Source organism: Cryptotermes secundus, unplaced genomic scaffold, assembly GCF_002891405.2.
Source record: "Cryptotermes secundus unplaced genomic scaffold, Csec_1.0 scaffold27, whole genome shotgun sequence".
In the NCBI taxonomy this organism is placed as follows: domain Eukaryota; kingdom Metazoa; phylum Arthropoda; class Insecta; order Blattodea; family Kalotermitidae; genus Cryptotermes; species Cryptotermes secundus.
Window position 1 is genome coordinate 27,901 of NW_019745078.1, and position 15,759 is coordinate 43,659.

The window sequence follows — 15,759 nt, forward strand, 5'->3', positions numbered from 1 at the left end:
TTGTACCCAAGAGAGATGAAGTGACAGGAGGTTGGAGAAAACTGCATAATGAGGAGCTTCATAGCTTGTACTCTTCTCCAAGTATAATTAGAATGAACAAGTCAAGGAGGATGAGGTGGGCAGGTCATGTAGCACGAATGGGGGAGACTAGGAATGCGTATAGGATATTGGTGGGAAAGCCAGAAGGAAAGACCACAAGGAAGACCAAGGCATAGGTGGGTGGACAATATTAGAATGGATCTTAGAGAGATAGGATGGGACAGTATGGATTGGATAGATCTAGCTTAGGATAGGGACCAGTGGAGGTCTCTTGTGAACACGGTAATGAACCTTCGGGTTCCATAAAATGCTGAGAAATTCTTGAGTAGCTGCAGAATTGGCGGCTCCTCCAGAAGGGCTCAGGTCCATGAGTAACTAAGTAAGACACACATTTGGAAAGACTTGGGGACTGAGGCTGAAAGTATTGCATTGGATATTGACCATGTAAGTTGAGGCCAGTGCTGTCACTGTGTGGTGGCTTACAGTAAAGTTTGAAATGAGAAGAGTTGCAATGGCTGGCATTCTTGGATATTACTGGACCCATGAGGTTGGCTTCTGCAGCTGCAACTGAGGTTTTCCTCAGACTCCCTTGACTGCACTTGGAGCTGGAAACAGAGGCCAGAGCAGGAATCTACAGATTCTACTGCAATGAACCGTGGAAGCATAACTCTGAAGAATATGAGCATGCATACATGTCTTGGGGCATGGAAGAACACCTCCTACAGATGGTGACCGACAAAATGATACCAAGGCATGTGTATGATCAAAGGCGGTGGCAGCAACAGCAGGAGTATCAGTAGTAGTGACAGATCCAGGAACTGTAGGACTAGAAATCTATACAACAGAAAAGTAGGCTTATGTTCTGAACTCCGTGTGCATTACTTACATCAATAATCTTGGCAACAAATGTATAGGAGCCTTCAACATCTGGCCATGCAAGCTGCTTCCAGAATATTTTTATCTGTAACATAAATCCATTTATGACGTCTGTTTTAAAACTGTTAAGATTTCTGAATGAGTGTAATAAAAACTGGAAGAAATGTTTGTTGTGTAAGGCAAGCCAGCGTTTACCACTATAGAATCTAAAGAGAAATTATCACTGTTGAATACCTCAGTAGTTTATTACAGGCAATAAGTAAATATTGTGTGTGTGCCTGTGTTTGTGTACATTAAGTCTTATGACTGTCCATTCCTTATTTTGAGTCAAAATTATGGTACCTGGTAAAAAATTGCAAGGGTATCGACTGCTGATGAACTGTACTTGACACTGCTGTCCACTGGGACAAGGTGATCTATTTCCACAGCCTTCTTTATCCTCTGGAGGGCTTTGTAGAGAGCAATATCTAGCCACTGAGCCACCCCTGCATGGAACCAGAGGTGAAAGTTGTGGCTGAGGAATATTTCTGAATCTACTGGACACAAGCCAGTTCCAAGCCTGCCAGTATTAAAAATCAAGAACAAATGATTTGTAGTACACATATTCTTTATGCAACATGAAACTGAACTATAACAAAGTGGAAGGATGCATGGTTTAAATGTCCAAGTTTTGAGTCCATGTGCATACATGTTTGGGAGGAGGGGTAGTGTTGTGTCAAAGTATTCTGTGAACACATGTGCATATGTGTGTGCATGTACATAGGTTCTACAAATATTATATGTCTGTGATGTTGCTCTTCAATTTTGCATGTTGCACAGTTGTGTACTGTAGTTGAAACATAAGTTAAAACATAACAAGTTTAAACCAACTAAATTATTTGCAAGTAGACTGTTAGGCACTGCTCACTGCCAATGACATGTTTAATATAGACATAATATTTGGAATTCAATCTTGACATGATTTTCAGCTGCCGACTTACTCATGTGTCTTGTCTAGACAAATTTACGAACAAAGTGTCAAACTACTGTTTACTATATTATATTTAAGCATCCTGTTGTGCTGTACACTTCTATATGTAATAATACAAATGCTGTCGTGAATGCAACAATTTATTTGGTTGTAGATCTTTGTCTTTTCTTCCTCTACACAACTGAAAATATACTCAAACATAAACCACAAGTGGATAAATACAATAAATGTAGCATATACCAGATGATATGTGCGGATTGCCCGTTGAAGTACATTGGACAAACGGGCCGAACATTTAACACCAGATATAAGGAACATGTACATGATATTAGAAATAATAATAGCAATTCCAGATACTCAAATCACACGCTAAATACGGGACATTCATATGGAACAATAACAGACATAATGGACGTTTTAACAATGGGAAAGATGGGTAGACATTTGAATACACTAGAGAAATACCATATATACAAAGAAAGTAAGAAAGGCCTACGCATGAATGACACACACACAGAAACAAACAATCCCATATTTCAAACAATATACGAGATCTATACAGACTAATGGTATCCCCCCTCTCCACTACCCCTTCCTTCTCCTACACTCAATAACATAAAAACACAGCACACAACACACCAGACAACAAAAGTATTAAAGATGAGCAGCGACACACACACACACAGGGAGCCTGCAAAGAGTAAGTACACACAACAGTATGAAACATATAAGAATAACGTAGGAACATAGGATAGTAATACAAATATTTGTGTAACAGATAATACATGAACGGTGCTGAAAACAAGAAATAGCCGCTGCAGCACATGTAGACAAGAGCAGGTGTCCCTGGTATTTAAAACTTTAAATTTTAGAAAATTTTAAACTGGAATTCTAAAAATCAAATTGACGAGCGTGTGTTGGTCAGATTTTAAAACAAAACTGACAGGCTGATGTTTTAGATTTTGGACTGTGTGCAGTGTGACAGCTACATAGTGAAAAATACACCTGATGATGGCCAATTATGGCCGAAACATGTAGTGTAGAGGAAGAAAAGACAAAGATCTACAACCAAATAAATTGTTGCATTCATGACGACATTTGTATTATTACATATAAAAGTGTCAAATTTGACAATCTAACTAAAGATTAAAAGTCATTAACATTTAACATATTTTAGGTCTCTCAGTCTCCATTTTTTGTGTACTACGAGTATATGTTAAATATATATCATCAAACATAATGGTCACCAACAACTTTCAGTAAATATAACATAATCATGTTCCCTGATTACTCAAATTGTATAGTTTTCAAGAGTTGCATTATGATCTTCAAAGCCTCAGGTGATATCAGGTCCAAATATAATTACAGTATATGAAATTCACTTACACTGCAAATCGCTGCACAATGAGATACAGCTCGAACAGTGTTGTTCCCATCAATAAACGGTCATTATCATAAATGCCATCTCCAGCTCCATGATTGAATTTCAGTGGCTTCAAAGATTTACATACTTCTGTCACCACTGGTTCAACCAGCTCTGCAACCTATGAAGAAATTTTATCATTTTTTTTCAGCTCTGAATTGATCAAACTGTCATTCAAATTATTTATTTCAATTTACAGAACATAAAATGAAAACTTACTTTGGATTCATATACTTTGTAGAGTGTTTTGGCGTAAGGAAAATTGAAAGATCTGAAAAAGAGAATAACTACTTCAGTTCCTAGCCTAACATATCAGTGGATATCCTATTCCTAATAAAACATTTAATTTAATACCCAGAAATTCTTAAATTACTTTTATGATTTTGTTCACACCATCTGAGGAGTCACATTGACCAGGACAAAATTTGTAATGCTAATAGTTAAAGTTTTCAAGAGATTTTAGTTCAGTTCCCTGTGTACTGACACTGGCGTAACTGCATAATTGTAAAATGGAGTACAAAAGAAAGAGTTCTAGTGATGTAGACTGGTTTTATTTGGTACATTATAGTGTCTAGTAACATGCTTTTCCAGTTATGGCGTTAAAACTTAAGATTGTAGACTGTAATGTCAGTTAGCTAGTCTTCAGGCTTTTGAATTACTCACTGCTGAAATATTTTGTCGTGGAATTCAATTGCTCTTTGCAGATCTGTTCTTACAAGTTGTGTTACTTGTATGAGGTGATTTAAATATGCTTCTTCTGGGGAATCAGTAGTTTTATTATTCTCCAGGATATGAGAAAACCTGTGTACAGAAAAACTGTGATCATGTAACTTCAGTACACATCACAAAAATTCGAAATTCCTGTGTCATAACTTTAATTGCAAATTTTTCCATAGAATAGGCGTTACGCCTTACCAGTCCTCTGCTCCCTGAGTCACAGCGTCATACAAAGTGGCACGAATATCACAGTTTGGTTCATCTTCATTGACTGTTAGCCAGCCGTATATAGAAGGGGGAAACAAGTCTGTACCTTCAGGAGGATGTAGTGTTGACAACTGGGACAAAATACTGAAAAGAGTAATGCGTTGTCTTACTATTTTGCATCTCTCTAAATAAAACTTTGGAGCTCAATTTTCATAAAATACTGAATGCTATAGAAAGATACCTGTGCTGTAGAAACAAATATGTCAGGTAATAATAGAATGTAGAAATTGACCAATAATAGGACTACGAATACTGTACTTCACATGTCCCGTACATTTTTCTTATGTTTCATGTTCTTACCTGAGAATGCCAGAAAGTTGGTGTAGAGTGCTTTTATCACTATGAGTCAGTTTCCGAATTTTCCTGATACCATTAAAACAGGAAGGCAATATCTTCTTCGCAGCTTCCCAGAACAACTTTTCCTGAAATATAAATTTCATGTATAAGGCTTATATGGTCATTAACATTCTTAAAATTAGTAAAGTGCACTTTCTGTTGTTTTCTTCTGCAAAATATTGGTGAGGATAACATTAAAATTTACCTTAAAAGAGTATGATTTAGTGGTTTGAACGTAATTAATTTGGGTCATGACAAAGGCAAATATTGAGCTATTGTGAATAAGGTAATGAATTTCTTGGCCACGTGATGAGTATCAATGTCAAGAAGAATTTTCTCTGTAGAGTTAGTCAGTTGCTTAATTTATATTCCATACTTTTGCTTCAGGACTTTTGGAATCTACCTTCATGTTCTTACCCCTTGCCGTCTTGTGAAACTTCGTCGATATATTAATCACACTTCTGCATCTTCTTCTCTTCTCATTATACAACGCTACATGTTCTCAGCCTAATGGGCCATTATCAGGTGTATAAGATGTTAAGATAGGTTAAAAGAACCTGCTACTCTGTTATCACACTGCTCTGTTTTTCCTTTCAATGTAAAATTCTTTCAAACTATTTTATTTTCGGTTATTTTTAGATTCTATATATCGATGAAGTTGCATAAAGAGAACAAGGAGTAAGAAGATGAAGTTAGGATATGCAGTGCAACAGGATCCTAAAGTATAATATTAGAATTAGAAACAAAAAATATGTGAATGTATGTTATCACTGTTCGAATATATTACTGAGAAGTGACAGCATGTACATGTATCAAAAGTCTGCCAAGGACCATATTTCTGAACTTAGGCACCCAAAATATTCACCATTATCTAATTGTGATATCTGAGAATAAATAGTGGACTACATCTGTACTTTTGATACCTTGAAAGCAATGTACTTAGTGCAGAGCAGAATTACTTTTCTCCTGTATTATTTTGATATTATTGTTTGTAATTCTATCTGTGCCAGATCACCACACCATGGAGATAAAGTTCCACATATTCCTAACCTCACATTCCAGATCAGAAGAAAGAATGCCTTATAGGCATTAAGCACTGAAGAGGCAGCTGGTTATACCATAGAGCTATTTGGGACATGGAGATGAAGAGAATCTCAGTACTGGTGCCAGACACTGAACCGCTAAAACCACTAAGAGCCAAACTATAGTCTAGCATTGTCTTGGCAGCTGTCATGGCTCAGAATTTATTCATCACTCAAAAATTAATGTCATTTACATCATCAGTTCTCCATTCAGTACCTGACTAAAATTAATTTAATTTAGTGAATTCAAATGATTTTTTTGTGAATATCAAAGAAATGAAAAAAGAGATCCAACAAATATCTACAGTTCTTTCAGCTGAACTGATGATACATATATTTCATTATTATTTACAACCATTAATTCCTCAGCTCACAATTTAAGCAGAACACTGCATGGCATGACAACCATACTTAGTGTCAATGAATTTAATATTAAATTGATCTTCAGTGTTTGTTCAGCTACCTCCTCTTCAGTGACAAATCCTTTCTGAAGAGGTTTGACTAGCTTCTGAAGCAGGATTGAGAAAATGATGAAGCTGAGCGGATGGTCCACATGTACACTGGCAAATTCAATCCACTTTGCCAGTGTTACAGCCACTTTGCTCAGTCCGCATTGAACAAGATGTTGTGTCAAGATGATCTCTGCTGACTGAGAGAACTTACCATCCCACTGGTAAGGTTCAACCTAGAACATCAACCAAATAGTCCAGTGATTTATATACATATGTAAGGAGAATAAACCAGGAACATGGGAAAGGATTATATGCCTCAAAAGGAAGGGTTCAGAGATGCAAACAAAATGATACTGAATTTTTCCAATAAATGTATGATTTATACTGAATACTCTGCTTTATTCACCTTTGTCCTCCTCTAACGCATTGCACATCTGACTGTTTTTTCCTCAGAATTGGTTCTGAGATCTTTTCAACACAAAATGGGAGTTCTTAGATGAGGGATCAGCTCATTGCAAGATTTCTGTAATCACAACTCAACTCGAGAAAAAGCATAGTTACTGGGATTGTACAGGAATCAGCTCCATTCATCTACTGTCTGTATAGTATCTAATGAGGGCTATGGTTTGTGTAGTAGATGATGTAACAAGAAAATTAGATATTTTGATAACAGATTTGAAGAATATTTAATTTCAAAAGTCTTCAGTGTAAAAAGTTATGCTCTCTAAAGAAATGAAGGACAATCTTCATTAAACGTAAGTCTGTTCTTCTCCAAAGTAAGGAAATAATTTTTCTTGTCTTGCTTTTTAGATGCCTTTACAACCCTGTCTGTCTGTCTGGCTGTCTGTACGTACCTATGGAAGAACTAAAAAACTACTGAATACTATTCATGGAATTTGATATTGGACAGCTTTACTAAAATTTGTGACACATGCCAATTTTGATTAAAAGCAACAAACACTTTACACAAAGGCCTACTTGCATTTCTGCTCATATCTCAGGTGTAGCTCTTTAAATATTCATCAGAGTGAAAACATTTTAAGCATTATGCCATGAAGACACATGGGGAAATGGAGGTATAGCTCCACCAGTCTTGATCTTAGCACTAAATCATCTTCACACCCAAGCTGGTTTTACCCTCAGGGAACGAGCATAATATATAGATCGAAGCAGAATCTAACTGAAACCATTTAAAAGATTTGTTATTTGATATCTACATCCAACTTAAAAGATACCTTAATTTAAAGTAAGACATTTAAAATGTACAAAATTTTGTGGATAGGAAACAAATCACTATCATTCATTTCAAACTAATATAATCCCAGGTTAGTTTCAATGTTTCAGTTATACCACTGGACAAAGGACATTTTATGCCATTAATGCACTAGTACATACTCCCATTTTGCATGTTGAAAAATCTGGCCATCTGATTCTTCTAAACCACATTCCTGTGAAATTAAGAAGATAAAATATTGAGCAAATCATGTTTTATAATTTGCTAATACTCCATAATAGCTCAAGACAGTCCCTTTAATGTGTTATGCAGCTTGTTTAGAAAAATACAAACTGCAAATATATCCTTATAGACTCTTTAAATCAAAGTGTTTCAGTGCTGCTCAAGATTTAATTTAGCCAACAGCAGTTCAACGCAGTTTATAAATAGCTAAATAATTCATTTGAAGTAACAGGCCCATAAACTCACATCCTTTTGTACAGAAAAAGGAAAACTCATTATTCCAGTCCTTCCAGTTCTTTGCATAATTTTCCATACACTTTCCCAGGTAAACAAAATTAACTATACAGTAGACATCAAGGACAGCAATTACAAAATTAAAGCCTGATAGAATCAAATTTGGTACTAATATTTTTCCAGACAGTATAACCAGGAATTTCCTGATATAGCAACTGCTTTTATAGACATCCAATAACATCAGATTATTTTAATTTTAAAACTGCTTTTCACATCAGTGGAGTACTATAAGTTTTGACCAATATGGTCATCATCAGGTGCTTAAAAAATTGCTGTTGAAAACTGCTTCACTTCCATCGATGAATACAATACCCTCATTTTTGTGCCTATGTGTTGTATTTCTGTAACATGTAATGGTAACTTTTTTAGTACTTCACATATGGAGTACATTAGTGTTTGTTATAATGTGGTTGGATATGTACTTAACTGGGTGATTCCTCTTGCATATTGTGTGTAGCTGTTATGAGTGTTTATGAAGTGGGCTCTTTGATATATAGGGTAGATGGGGTGTGTGTGCTGCTATCTAGTGTTTAGTTCATATAGTGTTTAAAATGTCAGATTATGTGTGTTAATGTATCATTCATATGTAACCTGTCTTGGCTGATTTAATATATGAGGAATGTTTCTAATGTCCATAGTATTATTTATGCCCCATTATGCATGTCCTATATTGAGTATGTGGTTCAAATTTTAAGATAACACATGTTTGCATGTGAGACAGAAAATAAGAAGTGAAATAAGTGACATGCAACAGCATGCTGCAGTACAACATTATCAGATCAAATAAATTTCAGCAGGTACAGATTTGTTCATGGACATATAAAAAGAAAACCACAGTTACCTATTGATACTTGCATATTAAAACTTCATAACATTGGTCAGTTTAAAGGACAATGTACACAGAAATATTAAAGTTTTTACAAAGTTAATGAAAGTCCGTCTAGTGTAACAATTTGTAGGTCACTTCTTTATCACTTCTGCCTTACATGTTTCGGTTTAATACAACCGTCATCAGAGGCACATAGTACAATCATGAAAACACTGTCGTTGTTTAAGATGTACACAGTTATGTTTGCTGCGTGGACGCTGCTACAATATGTCGACGTGTAAAAGCACAACACTTGCTAGGATTGTTGAATGCACTATCAATTCTCACGTTCCATCTGAAACTGCCCTCAAGTTAAAACGCCAATGTTAAAATATGTTAAATATTTTAACATTGGCGTTTTAACTTGACTACAAAAATGGGAACTTATATTAAAAACATAAGTAAACATAAACAACAGACCTTTGAATTTTCAAGTTCATGTAGCAGCATAAGACGAAGAAGATGTCGGTGTTCTTGAGATGCAACATGAGAGTTCTTCTCAGAGCTGAAGGAAAGTCGAATCTTCACATCTCCTTGTTTCTTTGATTTGCCTTTCTTTTCCAGGGAGCACCACAGTGTCTGGCCTGATGCTGGAATATTCTGTAACCACACATTGAGCACTGTGATTTGTCATGATCAATTGAAATCAGTAAAATTGTGTATTTTTAAATGCTCATGAGTTACTAGGTGGAATCAGCCATGAAATGAAATAAAGAAACAATGGTAAAGAAGAGAGTGTAATGAAGTTACAGAACTAAATATTACGATAGTATATACTATGTTCATGTAAATTGTACATATGTGTGTAAAGAAAAGTAAGACATAAACCAAAACTTCTGGTTTATTGAACATTTGAACAGTAACTGGAGAACATGAAAGGGGAACAAGAACATTCTGGTTACAAGGAATTAATGAAGTGGCTGAAGTAATTTGAAGGGGAGAGGAATTATTTATATTTCTATTAAATGAGAATATGGAATCTACAGGCATGGGAAACCACCCAAGGAGGAGGAGGAGGAAATGGGTGGAGTATATTATGCTGCAACAAGAGAATATAGAGCCTTCTGTAATACTAACACACATTTTTCTCAAGGCAGGAATGCTGAAAACATTGAAAAGTATAAGAACAGTATAATAAAATGGGTTATCTGGAGGAAATGTTTTACAAAGATAAATATGTCCTCGTAACTATGCTCAACATCATAAAGGTATATGGAAGGAATGGAAGCAAAGCTCCATGCATGTATAGCCCCTGCACTTGATAAATGTTAGATCAGCTTCATTCTTCATCTTTACTCCAGTACCAACTGGAAATAAGGAAAAGTAGAACCATTCTGAATAGGGTAACAAAAAGACAAAACCATCTTCCACCAGAAATTGAACACCAGTCATCTAGTCTCTTTACTGACTGAACAATCACAGATAAACGAATGGCATAGTAATTAAGTTTATAGATTGTAGCTGTCTTTTAAAGCCATTTTCAAGTTAGTAAAAGTAATTTTGGAAGAATATTAACAAAACATAACAAATATTGTGTATAATATGTAGACTCACACATTTGTATGCTGCAGCAGTTATGTCAGACAAGTGGAACAAAAACATAACAATCATAACCAGAACCCAAGATGTATTACTGCATGTGAAACACATATGTTCAAAATATATGTACTTATTATAAGAGACTGAAATCAGAAAATAATAAGGCACTCATCTTTACTGTTAACAGGATCTTGAAATAAGCCTTATTTTAATTTCAAAAGCTACACCATAATTGTAACTATACAAATTCTTTTGTCAACTAACTGTGCTACTGCTAATATTTAATTTCGTCTGATTCTGAACAGACCATTAAAATATGACACGTCAGTTATATTTCCATCCACTTTGTAACGTACACCACACACTCTTCAGCTGCTTCTGTTCTAGTATACGAGTATTTGTGCAGTATTTCTTATTATATGAGTTCATAAATGAAATAAAAATTCCTTAAGTTTAACTTTATTCATTCTGTTCTGTCACCCTAGTCAATACACCATCCAGCAAGTGTGTGTGCATATATATATATAATGCCTTTACCTATTTCGGACAATTAATGATTATCTTCAGAAGGCAAATAACAACACAATGAGGAAACTACTATTTCATAAATCATAGTACATCAAGTTCAAAGTTGTCCAAAGTCTTATATATAAAGATTTTAATTAAGCTAAAATGTGGTGAGTTAAAATATTAATAAAATTCTTAATATTTCAAATCTTAAACTGCTAAGGGTTGTGTCTTCGTGCCTCTTATATCAACGGGAGATTGGGTAGATTGCCACCCTAGGAAGTCCAGGCAGTATTTTTTCTTCTTTATATAGCTGGTTAAGAGTGTGTGTTTGTTGTTGAGCTGCCTCAGCAAATAACGAAAGGAGAAGCAGCTCAACAACAAACACAGTCTCTTAACAAACTATATAAAAAGAGAAAACACTTCCTGCACTTCCAAGGGCAGCAATCTACCCAATCTCCCATTGATATAAGAGGCAGGAAGACACAAACCTTAGCAGTTTAAGATTTTAATTATTAAGAATTTTATTAATATTTTAACTCACCACATTTTAGCTTAATTAAAATCTTTATATATAAGACTTCGGACAACTTTGAACTTGATGTACTAAGATTTATGAAATAGTAGTTTCCTCAGTGTGTTGTTATTTGCCTTCTGAAGATTGTCATTAATTGACTGAAACATGTAAAGGCATCATATGTATATAAATGTACATTTGAGTCACACTGAACAGTGTAGTTAAATCATTCTATAGTAAAAATTCATGACTCCCACAATCCCCAAACTGGTAACAAAATACAGTGTTAAGAATATCCAACAGCAATTGACAGTGAGACATGACCCCCACTTTGTGTTCACTTTATGCAGTACACTCAAAAACTATGTTAAAATTGATTGCCAAGGCATAAAATGGATATTTGATTTCATTACTAGAATTAATTTACTAAGATTATATAAGAAATTTAGCGTAATAATATTTCAGTAATCCAATAATGTGATCAGAACGTTAACTACATGCAAATATCCAAATACGCAAAATTCACATTCCCAGTGTTGCTGTGTTCTCATATCACTGTTGCTGGATAGCTGATATACAAAATTTGAAATCCCGTATTTACGCATGTATAGGCTGCACATATTTTGCTAAAAATTCAAGAGGAAAACTGGGGTGCGGCTTATATTCGAAATATTCGAAATCACACTTCATTTAAAAAAAATTATATTCATAATTAGTAATACAGGGTGTAATACTCCTGAAATAATATTCCAAGAAAATTATTTTTTCTATAATTTCTGTCTGAAAATTGTGCTGCGGCCTATACACGCACGCGGCCTATACATGCCTTAATGCGGTATATTAATTTATGCAGAATTGTATACTTAATCACTCCAGGCCTCTTCTAGAAAACAGCTTGCTTAATGTCACGTTTTACACCTTAGCTACAGACTTGGCAAACATCCAATTTAATTTATTTTTCTATAATTGGAAATGTTCTTTTGAATTCATCATCTGTTATACTACGTTATCTTTAGAGATCATCAAGTATTTTCCTTTATTGTAATATTCTTTATTTACAAATTCTAATTTTTATGTTTATGTTCATGCACACTTTATAAATGCACTAGAACTCACCTGCACTGAAAAATTCTCATGGAATTTTTAACATAATCCCTTACCTTCAGAGGTAAGGTGGCGCTGCCCACCAGTTCGTTGTCATGTTTGCCTGTAGATGCAGTAACAGCAATTTCCTTCATCAGCTTTCTGAGGCCCTTTACTCCTTTCACTGCCCCAATTTTCATCATTTTCTCCCTAACTGTTTCTGCTGGGTCAAAGTCCCTAAAATTATAAAATAAATAGACAAAAGTAATACTTACCTAGATTAAGAGGTTTAATATGGTAATTATTTTGTGCTGTCAGATTACACTCAGCTAATTACTGTCTCCTCTGAACAAAGTAACTGAATAGAAGGTGGTACATACCAGACTTCAACGCAAAGGACATCATCTGCTGGATTTTCCACTGGCCTAAATAAACAAAAAAAAAAAAAAGCATATATATTACAGGAGGTACTCCAACTTTCCGCATTACAAGAATGTAGAGTGCGAACATTGCACGCACACACTTTCTCCCCCCCCCCTTCCCAAAGAAATCGAAGCTTAGAAGTTGTTTCAGTCTAGTACCAAGTATATTATGCTTGGGGGGGGGGAGGGCAAACGGTAGTGTAGTTGGTTGAGGCACTATGCTACAAGCCGGAAGGTCGCGGGTTCGAATCCCAATGATTTTCAATTGACCTAATCCTTCCTTCCGCACTATGGGCCTGGGGTCGACTCAGCCTCTCACAGAAATGAGTACCAAGAATCTTCCTGGGGGTTAAAGGGCCGTCGGCGTGTAGGGCTGACACCCTTACCGCCTTCTGTGAGGCAGTTGTCAAATATGGTAGCTTTGACATTGACGCTGGTCATTCTGAGCCCTTATTTATTTGGATGATTATAGATGAACGTGAAATTTATTTCAAATTAATTCTCGGTAATTTAAATTTCAAAAGTCTTATGTTTCGGTATTACTGGAAATGTATCGTGATCTATAATATCGTATTTCATCGTCTGGGACGTGCAATACGGTGTTTATGTTGACAATTTCTAGATTCTGGCAGAAACAAGAAGTCCGGAGTTATGACATTTACGATCAGTCATAAATTTAGCTCGGGTACAGGGAACCGGACGCGCCTAAAAAGGACAGGTCAGAGCTTGTTACAATTGCCTGTGAATGAGGGCCAGTATGATTGGGTTGCCTCGTTCAAGCTTCCTACGGAAGATGGGATGAAAATGTATATGTCAACACCATCTTTCGAATTCCCGGCGTGGGGGTGCAAGCCATTCCAAAAAAGGAGAGACTTTCACAATATTCCGAACTGAACGGACGTGACCTTTGCACGCTCCGAGACATAGCTTGCCGATAGTGTAACGCTGTAACTTAAAGCTAAGAATACATTAATTTAACAGTGTGGTGAATTAGCAGGTGAATAAACGTCAATTGGCTCAACTCTCAGAAAAACGCTTTCTTCGGCATCGCTACCCTGAGACTCATGCAAACCGACCCAGCTAGTTTCCCGTACCTATACCGATCTTCCTTAGTTTGATCTGTGATGACAACTTCCAGTAGCCATCATACACTGTCCTAAGGTAGAAACAGGTGTAGCAGGGATAGCACCATTCCAACTGCGCTGATACAAGCAAAGGCGGGTTGGAAAGGAGCGGTGTTAATATCTCTCAACGCTGTGAGTCTTCACGGCCAGTTAGAGGGATAGATTTACCTTTTCTTACCTTTACCTCATGATCATGTTACCTGAATTTGTTCAAGACCAGCTCTTAGAAGTAGTTTTCGCTTCATCTCCTATTTCTCGGTGATTAAACACACACATATCATCATGTAACCATTTTACTATTCTTACCAATTGTAATTTTCCAAGAAACATGCAACATGCATGCAATTGCAGCATTCGGTTCATAACATTAAATTCAGAACGGTTTTTCTTTCTGTTAAATAATGATATACAATCCAAAGTGAAGTTGATGTATATTCTGCAAGGAAATTAACTCATGATACACATAAGGGTAAAGTTAAAGTTGTCCCTCTGCTTAACTAATTAAGCACTAAGTCATATAGAATGTATAGATCCATATTTTCTTGACCTCAGCACTAGCTGAAGGTGAGTGGTCGGCTTCGGGTCCCTACCGCTTTACCCCCGGAGGAAGAGCCCCCTGTACCCATTGGATACGAGGTTGGGTGGACCCCTGAGCCGATCTGGACGACGCGGAGAAGTGAAAATTCTTGCCCCCACCGGGACTCAACTCCGACCCCTTGGTCGTCCAGTCCGTAGCCAATCACTATACCAACTGCGCTATCCCGGATCTCGATGATATACATATCGTATGCTTTAATTATATCGAAAACCCATAACATAACATTGTGTGACATTGTCACTGTTTATTAATGGAACTTGTTATAATGTTAAAAATGTTACATGTACAGTGTACCTCAGAAAACGTTCCACAGAATGCTGGGATTCTGTGAAACAGCTTAAAGATTTCTGCAAGACAGTACTATCTAATGGCGGACTATTTCATTTTGCAACGCCTTTGCTATCTCAGCAGAAGAATTAACTGCGTATGTTGCTTCATTATTGTCTTTTAAATGACAATGTATAGATTTAGGGGGGAAATTAATAAACATTGTTGTGTGCATTCTCAGCACAAAAAGTATATTAGCCGGCGTGCGCTTTTAGAAAGTATTCGATGCTTCTTGGTGACGACAATTGAAACTGCTGCTTAACACTGCTTCCAGTACGTTTGGCAATTTGCGTCCAGTTTTCCTAAAGATACGGATGGAAGCAGTGTGATGGTGACTACAGGTATACCTCGACTTACGAAGATAGTTTTTTCATGAAAACTGTTCCTAGGTGAAAATTCGTAAATCGAAAATAAAATTCCCTTTACTTTATATGTAAAAACTTAAGAACGTATGTAGTTCGTTGTAGCAAATATGATGTTTGTTAAATTGAAAATAGGTATAAATTAACAAGCTTCTTTGTAGCGAAAATTCATAATATGAGAGATACATGTATTTGTCAGTCTTAATATCGTAAAATTTAACGCGTATTTTGTATTCTCTAAAATTTTCTTAATTGATCGCTGGCTAAGATCGATTCATTTTTATGTTCACTATTGTTTTTTAAGACCTTGCCAGACCACACGTTGTCTGTTTTACTGTCAATTTTTACCTGAATATATATCTTCATTATTTTTATTTGCATTAAATTCCGAGTTTTGTAAAGACTGTTTAAGTTTACTTGTATCCGTGCGCAAATAATTGAGGCAGTCGGCACGCCTTTATCTTACTCTCTCAAAACTGGAGTTTAAAGATGAAAGAAAA

General features: G+C 35.9%; 1 protein-coding gene and 1 long non-coding RNA gene across 6 annotated transcripts in view; one reads left to right on the forward strand and one right to left on the reverse strand.

Annotated features, from left to right (window-relative positions):
* The window catches only part of LOC111874807, a 15,259-nt gene extending 9,095 nt beyond the window's left edge, over nucleotides 1–6,164 (forward strand). Inside the window, exon 3 of the long non-coding RNA XR_002844615.2 lies at nucleotides 5,639–6,164. This is a non-coding gene — a long non-coding RNA (uncharacterized LOC111874807). The remainder of the gene's footprint in view (nucleotides 1–5,638) is intronic.
* LOC111874805 (protein unc-13 homolog 4B) overlaps nucleotides 1–15,759 on the reverse strand; it is an 88,648-nt gene that overhangs the window by 22,707 nt on the left and 50,182 nt on the right. For all 5 annotated transcript variants that reach the window (XM_033755603.1, XM_023870603.1, XM_023870604.2 and 2 more), the window contains 11 exons: nucleotides 12,807–12,851; nucleotides 12,504–12,663; nucleotides 9,201–9,380; nucleotides 6,174–6,395; nucleotides 4,593–4,714; nucleotides 4,224–4,376; nucleotides 3,972–4,109; nucleotides 3,528–3,579; nucleotides 3,272–3,429; nucleotides 1,258–1,474; nucleotides 926–1,000 (listed from right to left, as the gene is read on the reverse strand). In XM_033755603.1, the coding sequence (XP_033611494.1) occupies nucleotides 926–1,000; nucleotides 1,258–1,474; nucleotides 3,272–3,429; nucleotides 3,528–3,579; nucleotides 3,972–4,109; nucleotides 4,224–4,376; nucleotides 4,593–4,714; nucleotides 6,174–6,395; nucleotides 9,201–9,380; nucleotides 12,504–12,663; nucleotides 12,807–12,851 (1,522 nt within the window). The remainder of the gene's footprint in view (nucleotides 1–925; nucleotides 1,001–1,257; nucleotides 1,475–3,271; nucleotides 3,430–3,527; nucleotides 3,580–3,971; nucleotides 4,110–4,223; nucleotides 4,377–4,592; nucleotides 4,715–6,173; nucleotides 6,396–9,200; nucleotides 9,381–12,503; nucleotides 12,664–12,806; nucleotides 12,852–15,759) is intronic.